Source organism: Eptesicus fuscus, chromosome 2, assembly GCF_027574615.1.
Source record: "Eptesicus fuscus isolate TK198812 chromosome 2, DD_ASM_mEF_20220401, whole genome shotgun sequence".
NCBI lineage: Eukaryota > Metazoa > Chordata > Mammalia > Chiroptera > Vespertilionidae > Eptesicus > Eptesicus fuscus.
The window spans coordinates 16985703-17003740 of NC_072474.1; the positions used below are offsets into that span (position 1 = coordinate 16985703).

Sequence of the window (18038 nt, forward strand, 5' to 3'; positions counted from 1 at the left end):
TAGCTAAACATTCCCACAAAATGTAAACTATTTTGTGCTAATGAACACAGTAGAGAAAGCTGCCATGTATTGTGCTGTATCCAGAGCAATGTGTACTGAATAATGCATAAAATGAAAATCCCTAGTCCAGAGCCAGAAGAAGGCTTTTTCACAGCTTGCTTAAATACTCATTTTAAATATAGTGCAAAAAGTATTTTTTCCCCTTGTATTAGCCTTAGAAAACAAAAAAAGGCAATCTACTTTTAAAACTGTATTAAAAGAAATAGAAAAATGTTCTTTTAGGTTTATTTCTTAATCTCTCTCCACCCCCTTTCATTTAAAACATTTTCTCATTTTGCCTCCTGAAACTATGCATGGCTTTTCTGAGCCTATTGCCTTTCCAAGTTTCTTTAAAACAACTGATTACCAATCAACCAACCAACCCACCTGCCCAGCATACAACTAACCAACCAACCCAGCTTAGCAAGTATTCTGTGAACCCATCTATCCATGCAGGTGCTAGGTGTTTGTTTAAATTTGTCCTACATCATTCATGTTCTACTAGTAAGTTAAACATATCTATGGCTACTGAATGAAATTCCCTTTTATAAATGAACCTTCTTCATTTTTGTCTACTTCAGCTCTATTTTTCCTTATGATCCATACTGAGCTGCTAAAACCTTCCTTCTTTCTTTTTCCAAAGAGGAATAAACAGTATAAGATTAAAATAAAGTGTTTTATTACATGAATGTCCTGTCAATGAGGTGGGGCAATGGGACTGGTTTGCCCTGGGTGCAGGTAATAAAGTGGCCCATTTGTCTATAAAAAAAATAGGCAATAATAAAGACAATTAAAAGTTGGTTTACTTTTTATTACCACCATGAGATGGTGATTCTAAATGTCAGTGATAAAATATTCCTCCCTGAAGAGGAGTGCCACTCTCACTCCTCCCCTAACTGATCACCTCCCATATTGCACTGTTAATTAACAAAGGGCTCTTTTGCTATTTTCCCTTGGATTAGCATGGTGATTTTTGGCTGTATAACTCTCAAAAGTGGGATATTTGGTAAAAGTAAATGAAACCTTAAAGTTCCCATGTCTAATAGTATTATTTGTGTGACAGAGTGAGGGCCTGTACTTTTTTCATATTTGCTTCAAGTTTTCAGAACTACTGGGATTCTGTAAATACTACAATCAGTCAGTGAGAGACCAGGAGATAAAGAAAGAAATGATCAATAATTTTACTAAGCCTTCAGTGAAATAAAAACAAAACCCAAGTCTTTCTTATCTATCCTATTCTCGAGGGACTTTAACTGTCATTTTGTATATCACTACTGATAATTCCCTTAGAATTCTCTGCCTAGAGAGGTAGGATTTATTTATTTTTTTTAATTTGAAATAAGAAATGAAGTTCCTGTGAAAATTATTCTATGGAATTAATGGCACATTATCTTAGTTCAGGCTACCAATCCCCCAATCTACCTTGGGTCAAGTCCTCTAAAGCCTAGTTCTTTCATTTCCCCTTTAATTCTGTGACTTTCTCATGTCTTTCCAGTGAATTTGCTTTTGGCTTAATTTAGACATAGTCACTACCTGTGGTTTGCAATAAAACCCCCAATTTGATATATTGACATATATCCCAATCATGCTTAATCTTTATAATAACCTTAGAGGTGAGGTAAAAAAAAAAATGATTCTTAGATGCTCAAGTTATTTATTCTTGGTTGTATAGATAGTTAATGGCAGAATTAGAATACAAATTCAGACTTGTTAGGAATTGTGTCTTCCTATCATATTACTACAAAACCTTAGAAGTTCACTCTTCAGGGACACAGGTTGTTTGACTCTAAGAGAAACCCCAACCAGGAACATTCCTTGTAGTCCCATTCATTAGACCATCCACCCATTCATTCACTTAACAAGTCCCTGAACACAATGGACCCTTGAACAACAAGGGTTTATAGAGCATGGGTCCACTTATAGCTGGATTTTTTTCATCAAATACTGTAAATGTATTTTCTCTTCCTTATTATCTATACTAATAAAAGGGTAATATGCTAATTAGACCAGACATCTTCCGGACAAAGCCACAGTGGCAGGGGCTGAGGCAAAAGCGGTTAGGGGTGATCAGGCCGGCAGGGGAGGGCAGTTAGGGGGCCATCAGGCCAGCAGGGGAGAGCAGTTACAGGATAATCAGGCTGGCAGGGGAGCAGTTAGGGGGTGATCAGGCGGGCAGGCAGAGGCAGTTAGGGGTGGTCAGGTCGGCAGGCAAAGGTGGTTAGCGGTGATCAGGTCGGCAGGCAGAGGTGGTTAGGGGCAATCAGGCCAGCAGGATAACAGTTAGGGGCATCAGGCTGGCAGGCAGAGGTGGTCAGGGATGGTCAGGCAGGCAGGCAGGCAGGCAGGTGAGCAGTTAGGAGCCAGTGGTCCTGGATTGTGAGAAGGATGTCCGACTGCCAGTTAAGGCCCTGTGGGATCAGGCCTAAACTGGCAGTCGGACATCACCCGAGGGGACCTGGATTGGAGAGGGTGCAGGCTGAGCTGAGGGACTCCCTCCCTCACCCCCCGTGCATGAATTACATGCACTGGGCCTCTAGTTTTCTTAATAATGTATTTCTTTCTCTAGCTTATTTTACTGTAAGGATACAGTACATAATGCATATAACATACAAAATATGTAGTGATTGATTTTATGTTATTGGTAAAGCTTCCAGTCAATAGTAGGCTATCAGTAGTTAAGTTTTTGTGGAGTCAAGAGTTATATTTGAATTTTCGACTTCATAGGGTCAGTGCCCAACCCTAGCAATATTCAAGAGGTCAACGGTACGTGTATATAAGGGGTGCAAGGTGCATCATTAATAACAGGGGATACAACACTGGCTTAGCCAGTCACTTCCATCAGGTTGTTCACATTCCTCTGCAAAGCTGACTGTTCAGTTAATAGACTTAATATAAGAATCATATAAATTTAAGCAATGTAGAAAAGAATAGAGTATAATATAAAGCCATATGATTCTGACAGGATAAGAATAACTCAGCTCATTAAATTAGAAAGAGTTTCTACTCGATTTAAGCCAAAAATAAAGTAATTCTTAACTGTAATGACTTCTAGAAACACACACAGAGAGAAAATAGATTTACTGTCTTTAAAATAAACAAAAGAATGATTAAATAATCTAGTTTCCTAAATTCTAATCCTCAGCTCACCTCCCTCAAGATTTCTCTCTATATCTGCACACCAGCTAATATATACTTTAAATCAACTTTTATTTATTGCTTTAAATATTTTAAAGAAAAATCTATATTGCTACTTTCAATGAAAAACTGAAAGCCTATAAATAGAAAGTAACTATGAAAATAAATACAGTGAAACAAAATTAATAAATTTCACCTAGATAGCATTGCATTGGAAAGCTCTGAGTCTGACTTGATCTGCTCCTAGTTGCAAAGGAAGATTAGCAACTGCTTGGCAGGTGTTAAAGACATACTAGCTCCACACTAATTTTTCTCCTGGAAATAATCAGAAGGATGGAAAGAGAATCTGAACAGAAGTAGTTTTCTCATTACACGATTCACTGCTATTTAATACTGTGTTTACATCCCACCAAACAGCATGTATGCCCTCAAGTATCTGGAACACTATGGTTTGCAAGATGCTGTTTGGTGGGATGTAAAGATACTTGAGGGCATACAGTGAGGTAAGGGAATATGGATGTACTACATGTGTAGAGAAGTGATGGAAGCACCTTCTAAGTCTGCAGCTGACATTTTATTCATTCACTCATCAAATGATATGTATTAAGTACCTCCTATGTGTCAGTCATTGTGCTAAACTCTGGGGATCCAATGGTAAGACCCTCACTTCAAAAAGAAAATAAATTAGGTAAACATGAAGAACATAATTAAATATGAAAACCCAATAAATGCTAAATGCTAGACTCATAGGGTCAGAGGTCATTTTTATGTATCAACAGGCCATCCATTCATTCAGAATTTCTAGAATTCTTACTGTCTATTTTAAGAGGTCAATTTCTCTCTTCCTTTTGTGAATGAGCACCAGTTGAAAAATAGCTTTCGTATGAGGAAAGGAAATTGGTAGGCACTTGAAGGATAGAAGGACAAAAGAGCAAAGTGTGCTATGAAGTGGAAAGAATAAAGTGGGCATCAGAAAGAACATTAGAGATTGCTCTAATCTTTTCCTTTTCTAGGAAATAGGGGCCTATGATTTCTTTAAAATTTTTATTGAATTTATTGGGGTGACATTGATCAATAAAATTATATAGATTTCAGGGTTATGATTTCTTAAATCCAATCCCACATTCTTTGTACTATTTGATGCATTGAAAGTTAAGGATAGATAATCTGAAGCATTCCCAGTAAATAAGTACAGCCCTCCCCAAAAGGAAATAAAATGGAGAGTATGTAGTAGATAGTACACCATCACATTTAAAGGAAGTTTGAAGGGGATACATTTAAAGACAAATATAACACATATTATAGCAACTAAGATAAATTGTTGGATGAGCCACATTAAAATACTTTTATGGAGAAAAACTTATGGTCATATTAGCATGAAAATATGAATGACTTATTGTGGGAGTCAAATCAGCTTTACAGTGATCAGCATAAAGGGTTTCCTCTATAGAACTACAATTTTATCCTGCAGGAGAAACTTACATTTTCTGTCCTAAGATTTTTGACACCACGACATTGAGAAAATGTGGAAAGAGGAGGCAAGTGGAGGCCCTGGAATCATTTCCAGCCATCCCTAGTGTTTGAGGGTAGTAATTTATTTTATTGCTTCTTCATTCCTAATATTTATCATATACACTTTAAAACATAGGTGGCTTTTAAATGAAGTATAAGGTAATTTACAGTACTCTACTCTCCAATTTGCAAAATTAATAATTACTAGAACACATTGGTCAAGGAGGAAAGCCAGAAACACTATTTTTTTCATCAGTTTGACCCACAGAATATCAGCAGACTTACCCCAGGACAGGGCACTTGAGAATGGAGGACAGTAGTTTTAGTCAAATAAGCATATTACTGAATTGTACTACATAAAGTTCTTTGGTGGCTCTGCACCTGCATTATTATTCCAACTGTATTTATTCCTGTTCTTAGCTAGTCCATACTGTTTTGCATTCATTCTAAACTTATTTTTATTCAGAATTAACCTTTCCAATACCAATGGCACATTTGATTAAAACATCTTATTCAAATTCAGCTATATTAAATATTTTCCTAGGGAATCCTAAAAGTATTGCATCAAAAAATAAATATATATATATATATATAGATCATCTTATTATTAAGTCCATGAAATTAAACCATTTAATTGGCTGACACAGTTTGCAATTACATGCTAAGCCAGACACTCTGATCCTCCCACGATGATGAAAACTAAAATAACATACTAACCTGTGAAGCTTGAGAGTGACAGTTCCATAAACAGTAGCAAAACCGAGAAGACGGACCCATCTTAGGAGAATGCAGCGAAATACGCTCGGCTCAAAGTATAAAATGACAACCTGCGGGATGAGAAGAGAAAGAAAGAAACCTTCAGGATCAATGACCCACAGACTAAAATCAATATTTCATAATCTGATGTTTAATATACATAAACTAGAGGCCCGGTGCACGAAATTCATGCACGGAGGGGGGTTGTCCCTCAGCCCAGCCTGTACCCTCTCCAATCTGGGACCCCTCAAGGGCAGTCGGACATCCCTCTCACAATCCAGGACTGCTGGCTCCCAACTGCTTGCCTGCCTGCCTTCCTGATTGCCCCTAACCGCTTCTGCCTGCCTCTCACAATCCAGAACTGCTGGCTCCCAACTGCTTGCCTGCCTGCCTTCCTGATTGCCCCTAACCGCTTCTTCCTGCCAGCCTGATCACCCCCTAACCACTCTGCTGCCAGCCTGTTTGCCCCCAACTTCCCTCCTCTGCTGGCCTGGTCACCCCTAACTGCCCTCTCCTGAAGGGTTGATCACCTCCAACTGCCCTCCCTTGCAGGCCTGGTCCCTCTCAACTTCCCTCCCTTGCAGGCCTGGTCCTTCTCAACTGCCCTCTCTTGCAGGCCGGGTGCCTCCCAACTGCCCTTTTCTGCTGGCCATCTTGTGGTGGCCATCTTGTGTCCACATGGGGGCAGGATCTTTGACCACATGGGGGCAGCTATATTGTGTGTTGCAGTGATGATCAATCTGCATAGTAGTCTTTTATTAGATAGGATAGAGGCCTGGTACAGGGGTGGGGGCCAGCTGGTTTGCCCTGAAGGGTGTCCCTGATCACGGTGGGGTTCCCTTGGGGCGTGGGGCGGCCTGAGCGAGGGGCTTGTGCTGGTTTGCAGGCCAGCCATGCCCCCTGGCAACGCAAGCGGAGGCCCTGGTATCTGGAATTTATTTTCCTTCTACAATTGAAACTTTGTAGCCTGGAGCAGAGCCAAGCCTGGGGCTCCCTCTGAGGCCCGAAGCCATTTGTGTTGGGGTTATAATTGAAACTTTGTTGCCTTAAGCGGGTGGGCCCGGCCAGGGTGTGTGGAAAGCTTTGCTTCCCCTGTTGCCAGCGGTAACCCTGGCCTGCTCTCTCAAGCTCCATTCTGCCGCCATTAGTTTGAATTTGTTTACCTTCTATAATTGAAACTTTGTAGCTTGAGTGGAGGCTTAGGCCTGCAATGGCTGGCAGAAAGCTTGGCTTCCTCTGTTACCTAGGAAACCTTGCTCTCTGTGGCTGTAGCCATCTTGGTTTGGGTTAATTTGCATACTCGCTCTGATTGGATGGTGGGCGTGGCTTGTGGGTGTGGCTTGTGGGTGTGTCGGAGGTATGGTCAATTTGCATATTTGTCTATTATTAGATTAGATGGTAACAAGTACACATCCATTTAATTAAAACTTTAAAATATTATTTTGATCATTCATTGGCCAAGTTAAAGAGCTATAGAATCTCCCCATTGCTTTCAAATCAATTCTAAATTGTGTAATTCTAACTTTTAGGAGTTTCTATTAATTGTTTCTAAGTCTCTGGTATGCCGTAACTTAATTCTTTTTACTCTCCAAGATGGGACAACCAGGCTAGTTTCCATTGTCTTCCATCTGAAACCTTTGGTATTCCTGCCTCCCCACTTCTAGCAACACCTATCCCCTGTGTGAAATAGCCCTGAGAGAATTAGCCTGTAGGGCATACCCCCAATCAGTCCACCTCTCCATAGTTATTACTTCACTTAGTACTTGGTTCAACTACTTTGCTAACTTCTTGCTTCTTATTCCAGAGTTTTCATTCAACAAACATTAATGAAGCATTTACTATGAGCCAGGAACTATACTAGATGCTGTGGATATAAAGGCAATGCTAAAGGGAAGAGAGACATATAAACAAGAAACTGCATTAGAGTAGCCTAGGTGCTGTGATAAACACCTCTGCAAGTTCAGTGGGACACAAAGGAACAAGTTGCCAATTCTGGGGGATGGCCAAAAGGCATATACAAGGTGGGGCAAAAGTAAGCTTATAGTTGTTTGTATGGAAATAATACAATAATTAATAAATTATTCAATAACTAACAAATGATACACAAGAAATAGAGGCCCAGTGCACGACCTTTGTGCACAGGGGAGGGTGTATGTCCCTCAGCCCAGCCTGCATCCTCTCCAACCTGGGACTGCACCCTCTGGGACAGCCCAGCCTGCACCCTCTCCATCTTCACAATCCAGGACTGCTGGCTCCAAACCGCTTGCCTGCCTGCCTGCCTAATTGCCCCTAACTGCTTCTGCCTGCCAGCCTGATCACCCCCTAACCATTCCCTTGCCAGCGTGATCGACACCTAACTGCTCCCTTGCCGGCCCGATTGCCCCTAACTGCCCTCCCTTGCCTGCCTGGTCACCCCTAACTGCCCTCCCCTGCTGGCCTGGTTGCCCCCAACTGCTCTCCCCTGTAGGCCTGGTTGCCCCTAACTGTCCTCCCCTGCAGGCCTGGTCATCCCCAACTGCCCTCCTCTGCAGGCCTGGTCCCTACCAACTGCCCTCCCCTGCAGGCCTGGTCATCCCCAACTTCCCTCCTCTGCAGGCCTGATCACCCCCAACTGCCCTCCCCTGCTGGCCATCTTGTGGTGGCCATATTGTGTTCACATGGGGCAGCCATCTTTGACCACATGGGGGCGGCCATCTTGTGTGTTGGAGTGATGGTCAATTTGCATATCACTCTTTTATTAGATAGGATTAACTCTGCTTCGTGTACTCACAACTGTAAACCTACTTTTGCCCCACCCTGTATAAGCAAGGCACTGTACGGTTTACCTTTCAGATGCCGCCCCCTGGTTTTGAGCCAGCTCCCATTGCATAGGGATTGGTCTGGCCTGTGGAAGGAGTTTTATACGGTGCCAAAGGATTAATGCTGTTGAAAATGTAGGTTTATACTTTTCTGCTTGATGCAGCTGGCTTAAACTGATTCTGTTGAAAGCAAGGGCATCATAACAGAAAAAGATACCAATTCCTAAAACCCAGAGTGTTATTTTGGTTTTGCATCCCAAAGATTTGAATATTGGGAAATATAAAGCATAACTTGTGCTGACAATTTCTTACTGATGTCTTGCAAATGAAGTCCAGTCTCCAGCAGTACCAAGACTGATATTCCCTAAAATTCTATGCTGCTATTTCTTAAATGTTTCTACTATATGAAGATATGAAACTAAGTATTGTCAATATCATTAGGGTAAATTCTAAAGGAGTAGCAAAATTGTCAAAAAGAAATGAAAGAAAGGTAAAAATAAGTGTGATCAGGAGATAATGTTGCTTTGTGTATATGTGGTATTCACTAGTTCTCTGCTGAACACACAGATAAAGATTTAATTTTAGAATTTAATCTACCAGAAAATTGATATAAAAACCTTTCTTTTATTAACTATTTTCACAAAACAAGTTTAAGTTCTGTAAATTTGTGTTGCTTTAGCTCATGTATTTTTTACAGAGTTCCTTTTCACAATAGATGAACATTAATTATGAGTTCTGCAAAGTAAGTTGTATTGTTTACTAAGGAATTTGAGCTGAAGAAAGAAGAGAAAGCTTAGGGGGGAAAACAAATAGAGAAAACTTAAAATAATTTTAAGGGATTGAGGGAGGATATGCATTCCTTCTTATGGCAGAGAGAAATGACAAATTAGAAATTAGAGAGATAGGGACCTAGTGTTGAGAACTAGAAATGGCTTTAGAGATTATTCTAGCACAGTGGATTCTGGGGATTGCAAAATCCTGTAACTTATTGTAAAGTTTTCTACTGCACACCAAACAGTGAATAAGAGAAGGTGAACAACTATAACATAGAAGTTGGCATAAGTTTCTATTTTGAAAGAAAGAATTGCTCTTGAATTGTTTGGGGACTACTGATATAGCTTCAAACTTCTATTTCACAGATGAAGAATTTGAGAAGTTTTTACTGTAAATAAAAGACTGAGTCGGTCAGATATGAAATAAAAAATTTTTAGCATCCATGGATAAGATGCAAGCTTAAAAATTAATGGAAAATAAAATTCAGTGAACTTAATAAAACATATTATTAGAAACAGTTCAGCAACTAGTAAAAATTCTAATTTTGCAATGTGATGGTTAACATGGGTTCTGAATCCAGTCTACCTGGGTTCCAATCCTGGCTCTCTTCTTTATTAGCTTCGTGGCTTGGACAAATTACTTAACATTGTCTTGCTATGCCTCAGTTTTCCCACTTACAAAATGAACACAATAATACTTCTATATGAGGCTATTTTGAAGTTTAAATGCAATAAACACTGTGTCTGGTATAGTGAATGTTCAATAAATATTGGCTAATATTATCAGGTGAGTTGATTTATATAAGCTGTGTTTTTAAAGTTCCATTTTCCTTGGAGTATAATTACATATCATCTCAATAAATTATTATCTGATCATTCTAGCCAATCCTTTTTGAATTCCTATAATCACTTTTTGAGTGTATACTTTTTCTATATTACCATATATTATAGTTATCTATATGAGTCTCCTTGAATCAAATGTAAAATCAGAGAAGGCATACTTCTTCATATATTCTGTGTGCTTTACACACAGAAAATTTACATAATTAAATTTTGTTCATTTTTTAATTTTAGCTAATTTAATAAAGAAAATGGCCGAAACCCGTTTGCTCAGTGGATAGAGCGTCAGCCTGCGGACTGAAAGGTCCCAGGTCCGATTCCGGTCAAGGGCACATACCTTGGTTGTGGGCACATCCCCAGTAGGGGGCGTGTAGGAGGCAGCTGATCGATGTTTCTCTCTCATCAATGTTTCTAACTCTCTATCTCTCTCCTTTCCTCTCTGTAAAAAATCAATAAAATATATTTAAAAAGAAAAGAAAATGATATCTTCAAAAGAAACTATTTGAAATGCCCAATTAGGGTTCACTAATCATTGTGATTCTAATTCATACATTCACTATTATGAATGTATGAATTAGAATCACAATGATTATGTGTAAGGCAGTAAGGGATTTAGAAGTTATAAAAACACATCAGATGTGGATTTGGTCCTCTTTATAATTTAGAAGAGTAGATATTACATATAAATGATAAAAGTAATGGCATGATCATATCAATATTTATACAGTACTAGAGGCCCGGAGCACGAAATTCGTGCATGGAGGGGGGTTATCCCTCAGCCCAGCCTGTACCCTCTCCAATATGGGACCCCTGGAGGGATGTCTGACTGCCCGTTTAGGCCCGATCCCACCGGAATTGAAGTGATGTGCTCAGGGTCACACAGGTGTGTTGGAGCTAGGATTTGAATCCAGGCATTTTGGTTCTAGAGTTCATGCTCATTAAGGGCTACACCTTTGCCCCTCTCTAAAGTGTTCTTCTAGGTGGGGGAGATGACAAAGCCTATCATATTATGAGTTCGTCATATTGAGAATTCAGAGAAAAGAAAAATTACCCTCAGTGGAAAGATGTAAAATTATCCTGGAGGATAGATATTTGGGCAAGAACATGGAGGAAAAACAGGCTTGAGCAGATAAGAAGAGGAAAGGGGAAGGGAGCCCACGACAAAGGCCTGGTTGTGGGAAAGCTTTAGAATGTGGAGGGTACGGTTACAGCCAGGAAGACATAAAAGGGAGGACTGAAAATTAAGCTTTGAAACAGAGATGGGGTCAGTTCATTGTAAGATTTGAATAGCATGCTGAGGAATTCAGATTTTATTTTATAAGCTGACATGCCATTAAACTTCTTTGAGTTGGTATCAGAAGTGTGTTCCAGGTTATCTGGCAGCAGCATATAGGAGGGATGGTTGGCTACAAAAGGGGAAAATACTGAAGGTGAAAAGATGAGTTTGGGAAAATAAAACCACCCCAAAATCAAACTGTAGGGAAAAGGTAAAGAAGAACTTAATGTGGTGAGAATGGGAACAGAGGAAAGAAGATGCTAAATCAAGAAAATTGTGAAACTGATTATTTGTTGAGGCAAAAAAGAATAAAGTGTCAAAGACAATGTGAAGATTTTAGGCCTGGGTGGCTGGAAAGATGATTGTGTTTAGAAAGATGATGGCTAAGTCTGGGGAAAATTCTGTTATCTCTACTTAGAAACCTCCCCACCCCTAGCTCATTCTTCATGTCTCAGCTCAGGGTTGGCATTCATGACTCTTCCCATCAATCCCCACACTAAGAAAGTTTTCCATCTTATTTGAATGTTATTTACTTGTATGAAATTCTGAGCTTTCCTTCATCACATTCATCAACTCTATTTTGAATAATTACTTCTGTAATTCATTTGTTTAATGTGTCTTACTAACTAGTTTGTAAATTGTATGAGAACAAGGATTATAACTATCTTATTCATGATTGCATACCCATCCCCTAGTATTGTTCTTGGCACCAGTAGGTAATAAATAAATGTATGTGGAAAAAACGAGGTAAAAAAAAAGAAAGAGTATGGGAAGGAGAGAGGAAGTGAGAAAGGATAAAGTAAGTCCATTTTTGGATATACTGAGTGTAAGTTGTCTATACAACATCTAATCCAAATCTAGCTTTGTAGTAGTTAATACACTCTGAAGTGAGAAAAATAAAAGACTAGGAAGTTTCGTGTCTTTCAAATCCTAATATCTAATTTTATTTTATTAAATACTAGAGGGCTGGTGCATGAAATTCGTGAATGGGGGGGGGGAGGTGTCCCTCAGCCCAGCCTGCACCCTCTCCAATCTGGGACCCCTCTCACAATCCAGGACTGCTGGCTCCCAACTGCTGGCCTGCCTACCTGTCTGATTGCCCCTAACCGTTTCTGCCTGCCAGCTTGATCACCCCCTAACCACTCCCCTGCCAGCCTGATCGACACATAACTGCTCCCCTGCCAGCCCGATTGCCCCTAACTGCCCTCCCCTGCTGGCCCAGCCCCCCCCTACTCCCCTCCCCTGCAGGCCTGGTTGCCCCTAACTGGCCTCCCCTGAAGGCCTGGGTCCCCCCAAACTGTCTCCCCTTGCAGGCCTGGTCACCCCCAACTGCCCTCCCTTGCAGGCCTGGTCCCTCCCAACTTCCCTCCTCTGCTGACCTGATCGCCCACAACTGCCCTCCCCTACTGGCCATCTTGTGGTGGCCATCTTGTGTCCACATGGGGCATCCATCTTTGACCACATGGGGGTGGCCATCTTGTGTGTTGGAGTGATGGTCAATTTGCATATTACCTCTTTATTATATAGGATAATTTACATAAATGTATAGTTTAACAAATTTTTGTAAAATAAATATTGCTTCCCAAATCCCAAGTTAACCCTTTGCACTCGCTTGCTTTTTTCTCGATTCTTTTATTCTAATGCTAACCATGTCGTCACACTCGACATCCAAGTACAAAAGGTTAATAACACATTTTATCATAAGACCTTGGTAGGAGAAGAAATAGAGAAAAACTAATCTACCGACCTGAAGAATTTATAAATGATGATGATAATACTAATAGCTGCTATTTTTATGTACCTGTAATAATAGTTACCCATGCCTCCCCCCACACTGACCATTATGCTAGATACATTACTTATACAGGGTTGGACAAAAGTTGGTTTACAGTTGTATATATGGAAAATAATACAATAATTAATAAATAATACTACAAGGATGAACTCATTATTTCATGTACTCACAACTGTAAACTTACTTTTGCTCCACCCTGTATTTAGGGTCCAAATATCTTTTTTAAAATTGATTTCAGTGACAGGAAGGGAGATAGAGATAGAAACATCAATGGTGAGAGAGAATCATTGATTGGCTGCCTCCTGCACACTCCACACTGGGAATAGAGCCCACAACCCGGGCATGTGCCCTGACCTGGAATTGAACTGTGACCTCCTGATTCATAGGTCAATGCTCAACCGCTGAGCCATGCTGGCCTGGCACAAATACTTTTTAATACCCTCATTTTAAATATTAAGAGACTAATGAAGTTAATTCATTTTCTCATTTTAAATATTAAGAGACTATGAGGTTAATTCATTTTCCCTTGGTTATCAAATAATAAGTTTTTAGATCAGAACCTATAAAACCTTTCTTTACTGAAAGAACTGCCCAAGGTATATTTTCAAAGTAAATATTTCAAGGGAAAACTTTCCTCATTCTCTTTCCAATACTAGAGGCTAATGATAGATACAAAGGTATTTTATTTAATGTGTGAAAAGCAGGATATAAGTGTACCACTTCAGTCATTAATTAACTACGGACCTAATGCATACATAATCGATAGATGAATTAGCGCAGGGTATAGGATTAGGAGGGGAGTGAGAGAAAAAGAGACTCACTCAGGGTAAGCAGAAGAAAGTGTGTTGCACCAAACATCACCACTCTTCTTTTAACTTTCACATTACTTTTGGGAAATCACTATAATTTGCCTAGAAGCTTGTTCCCCCTTTCTCCTTGAGAGTAAGGCTCTATGTGGGAAGGTCTTAGTTGGATGTATCTCTATGTATGTTTTAAGGATTTGGTTCTTCAACTCTGGAAGTTTTTTTAGCTTCCTACAAAATACAATCATCTGATTCCAGTGGTGTAATACTCTGGGCATTGTGTTTTCAAAAAGCATTGCTGTTTTGGAGGTAACCTCCTTTGCGTCATTGCAAACAAATCTGCAGATTATCCATCCATTTCATCATATGTAACTTTTTAGCTAATTTTGAAGTCAGTTTGATCGCCTATATTTTTTGTATACTGAACATAGCTAATCGGGAAGAAAAGAGAACCCACAAGAGAAAATAATATAAGGCTGCTGAGACTGGTTTGGCTCAGTGGATAGAGCGTCGGTCTGTGGACTGGAAGGTCCCAGGTTCGATTCAGGTCAAGGGCATGTACATTGGTTGCGGGCACATCCCCCGGTGGGGGGTGTGCAGGAGGCAGCTGGTCGATGTCTCTCTCTCATCGATGTTTCTAGCTCTCTATCCCTCTCCCTTCCTCTCTGTGAAAAAAATCAATAAAATATATTAAAAAAAGAAAAAAAAAAAAGAAAATAATATAAGGCTTTTCAAATATGCACAAAATGGAACAGTATTAAATAGAATAACTTTCTTTTGCAAATATAGACACAACATCAGTGATAGAAAATTAACCTCTACTATGGGTGCTCATAGTACAAGGCCCAGTGATTTTAGAAGAGGAATGCTTAGGAGGTAGAATGGTCAGAAACCAGCACAATTCACTGCTGTTCCCAAATCTCAGAGAGTGAAAGGTCTGAGGCTCTTGTGTTTGGCCTGACATTTTAAGGATCTCAGCAACAGTTTTCTAATAGTTTTTGACACAGCAGTTCTACCTTCCTAATTGGCTCGCCAAGTGTTATTTGCTTCAGTTCACTGAAATTGGTTGTGAATTCAACCACTTTTATAGGTGAATGAGGTGTTACATGCTTTGGGGTTTCTGTTAGTAAGTGTATGTGAACAGTTTTATTTATAAAAAGAGATTACTGGGTACTGGGAGCACAGTGACAGATCCCAGTGATGAGACTTTTGTAAATGAAGCTGTCCTTTGATAAGGATTTGAAGGACTTCTGGGGCTTTAAGGACTCTCTTTACCACATCTGCAATGCCCTTCTGCTTCGTACAAGGAAAGTCCCACTAGTCAAATATTTTCCAGGCTACTCATCCCTCTGAAGTTTACTGTGCTCCCACAATTCTTACTGAACAGGTGGAGAATGAACAGGTATCTTATCTCAATAAAGAATAGTGCACAAAGGTAACACTTGGAAATACCTAATATGAAAACCTAGTACTTAGTCTGGCCAGGTTTACTATCTTTTGAAGTAGGAGGGCTGTAAATGAATCATTTAGGCAGAACTATATACACGAAAGCACTTGTATACAGGATTTGCTTTATGTAGATTTGCCCAGCAAGTGTGGCTCAATTGTTGAGCATCAACCAATGAGTCAGGAGGTCAGAGATTCAATTCCTGGTCAGGCTCAATCCCCAGTAAGGCAGGAGGCAGCTGATCAATAATTCTCTTTCATCATTGATGTTTCTATCCTCTCCCTTCCTCTCTGAAATCAATAAAAAATATATTTTAAACATATGTAGATTCAATGTTTTTGGGTTTAATTCTAAAATTATTATTCCTATATTTGGCAAGATATATAATCCATGCAATGAAATATTTAGGATGGAAATGCATGCCCAATAAATGTTTAACTAATTAATCTAAAGTTAGATACAAACAACAAAATATTTAAAAAGCCCTGGCCGGTTTGCTAAGTGGTTAGAGCATCAGCCCTCAGACCAAAGGGTCATGGGTCCAATCCCTGGTCAAGGGCATATACCTCAGTTGCAGGTTCCCTAGTCCAGTAGGGGCACATGTGAGAGGCAACCAATGGATGTGTCTTTCTCACATCGATATTTCTCTCTCTCTTTCTCTCCCCCTCCTCCCTCCCTTCTACTCTCTCTAGAAATCAATGGGAAAAATATCCTCAGATGAAGATTAAAAAAATAAATAAAATACTTAATACAACTTTACATTTATGAGATTACCACAGACATGAAAGGGCTATGATGATGATTATGTCTTTACACAACCATGATCTACCTATTACTTTGCAATTGGGTCCTATTACTACAAAGCAACAAAATAAGGGATAAATTAAGACTAAAATTATAAAATATAGGACTTTTTATAACGTGTTTTTTTAGTAACATTGGTTATTGTAACAGTAGATGAGATCAGCCTGACATGGCCCCTCTAAAATTCCTACTGTAATAGCCTAAAAATATAAAAAGAAATTAATAGGGTCACAACTCTAAAAACTAAAGGCAAAGATGACATGATCCCACTGAGACATCATCTCAGTGGTGAGCTACTAATCACTGCTTGTTAGATGGTATCAGATGAATAAGCACCTTCTAAATAAAACACAGTATGCCTCATTCTCTGAACCAGAATGAGACCTGAAAGTCCAAAGATAACAGGGAGAGATTTTCATTCATACTCCTCATCAGGGTTTAACTCTGAGACCTATGGGCTTTTACTAAACAAAATGAACAAATTAAAAAACAAACAAACAAACAAAAAACTTTGGTCATGCTCTAACTGTACAGGAACCATTTCTATATCTGCCTGTCCCAAGGCCTTCTAGTCCATTACTTCCCCTCCCTCACCAGCTCCTCTCTTCTCTTTCCACACAGATTAACACTCTGAGGGGGCAGCATTCAGAAACACAGCCAGATGGGAGAAGAATACTGAGAGGATGCTGCTAGGAAGTACAGGGATCTTCCCTTATCTGTTTTCCCATCTCTCCACAAGAAAAGGTACTTGGTGGAAATACCCATCCTAGCAAACATCTACTTATATAAAAGACTAAGTGACCGAATGACCGAATGACCAAACAATCGATCGACCGGTTGCTATGACACACACTGACCACCAGGGGGCAGACGCTCAAAGCAGGAGTGCCACTTAGTGAGCAGCGGCAGCGGCAGGCACAGTGGGGTTGAGATGAGCAGAGCGGTGCCTGCCTCTTCGGGCACTACTACATCCCTTGGGGGATGTCAGACTGCCAGTTTCAGCCCAATCCCCAGATTGCGAGAAGGTGCAGGCCAGGCTGAGGGACGCCACCAGTGCATGAATCCATGCACTGGGCCTCTAGTAATAAGCATAGAAACAAATGACTATTTTTGTTGTAAACTTTTACAACCTCAGTTTAAGTGTTCAAAAGAAATAGTTTTGGTTGATAATAAATTACGGTGTATGATTTATGATAGGAGATTATACCATCCTTGACAATCATGTTCTTGAAAATCTTAATGAATATGGGAAAGCTCTCAGAATTTATGTTAAATGAAAAAAGCAAGCAGCACATAAAAAATATATATGGTTTAAAGTGTAATAGTGGTTATGCTTAAAATTTATTTGTATATATAAATATATATGTTATTACATACACATCAATATAAGTATACCTATTCCACATTTATTATTCTTAACCTATCCCAAAAACAGGCATGAAGGAGCTATGCATAAAAACCAATGGGAAAAAAATGTGTTGTTTTATTTTTTTCTATTAATAAATCCATCCAAAAATATGCTGTCTATCCTATATAATAAAAGCCTCGGTGGCATCACACCCTCGCGTAACGTCATCACAAGATGGCTGCCACAAGATGGCCACCATAAGATGGCCACCACAAGGTGGTCACGCGCACAGCAGAGGTGGGGCCTGGTGGCCACTCTGCACAGTGAGACCTGGGGGTCCCGTGTCTCTGCATGGTGCAGAGGAGGCAGGTCCTGGCATCTCCACTGCCTCACATGGAGGAGGCAGGTACTGGCGGAGGAGGCAGGTCACAGCAGGGGAGGGTAGTTGTGGGTGATCAAGCCAGCAGGGGAGGGCAGTTGTGGGCGATCAGGTTGGCAGGGGAGGGTAGTTGTGGGTGATCAGGCCAGCAGGGGAGGGCAGTTGGGGGAGATCAGGCTGGCAGGGGAGGGCAGTTGTTGGTAATCAGGCCAGCAGGGGAGGGCAGTTGTGGGTGATCAGGCCAGCAGGGGAGGGCAGTTGGGGGAGATCAGGCTGGCAGGGGAGGGCAGTTGTTGGTAATCAGGCCAGCAGGGGAGGGCAGTTGGGGGTGAT

The 18038-nt window shown here is 40.3% G+C and overlaps 1 protein-coding gene across 1 annotated transcript in view; it reads right to left on the bottom strand.

Moving 5' to 3' along the window:
- The window catches only part of GPR158 (G protein-coupled receptor 158), a 429025-nt gene that overhangs the window by 40661 nt on the left and 370326 nt on the right, over positions 1-18038 (bottom strand). Inside the window, exon 6 of the mRNA XM_008148869.3 lies at positions 5404-5513. Coding sequence (XP_008147091.2) covers positions 5404-5513 — 110 coding nt within the window. The remainder of the gene's footprint in view (positions 1-5403; positions 5514-18038) is intronic.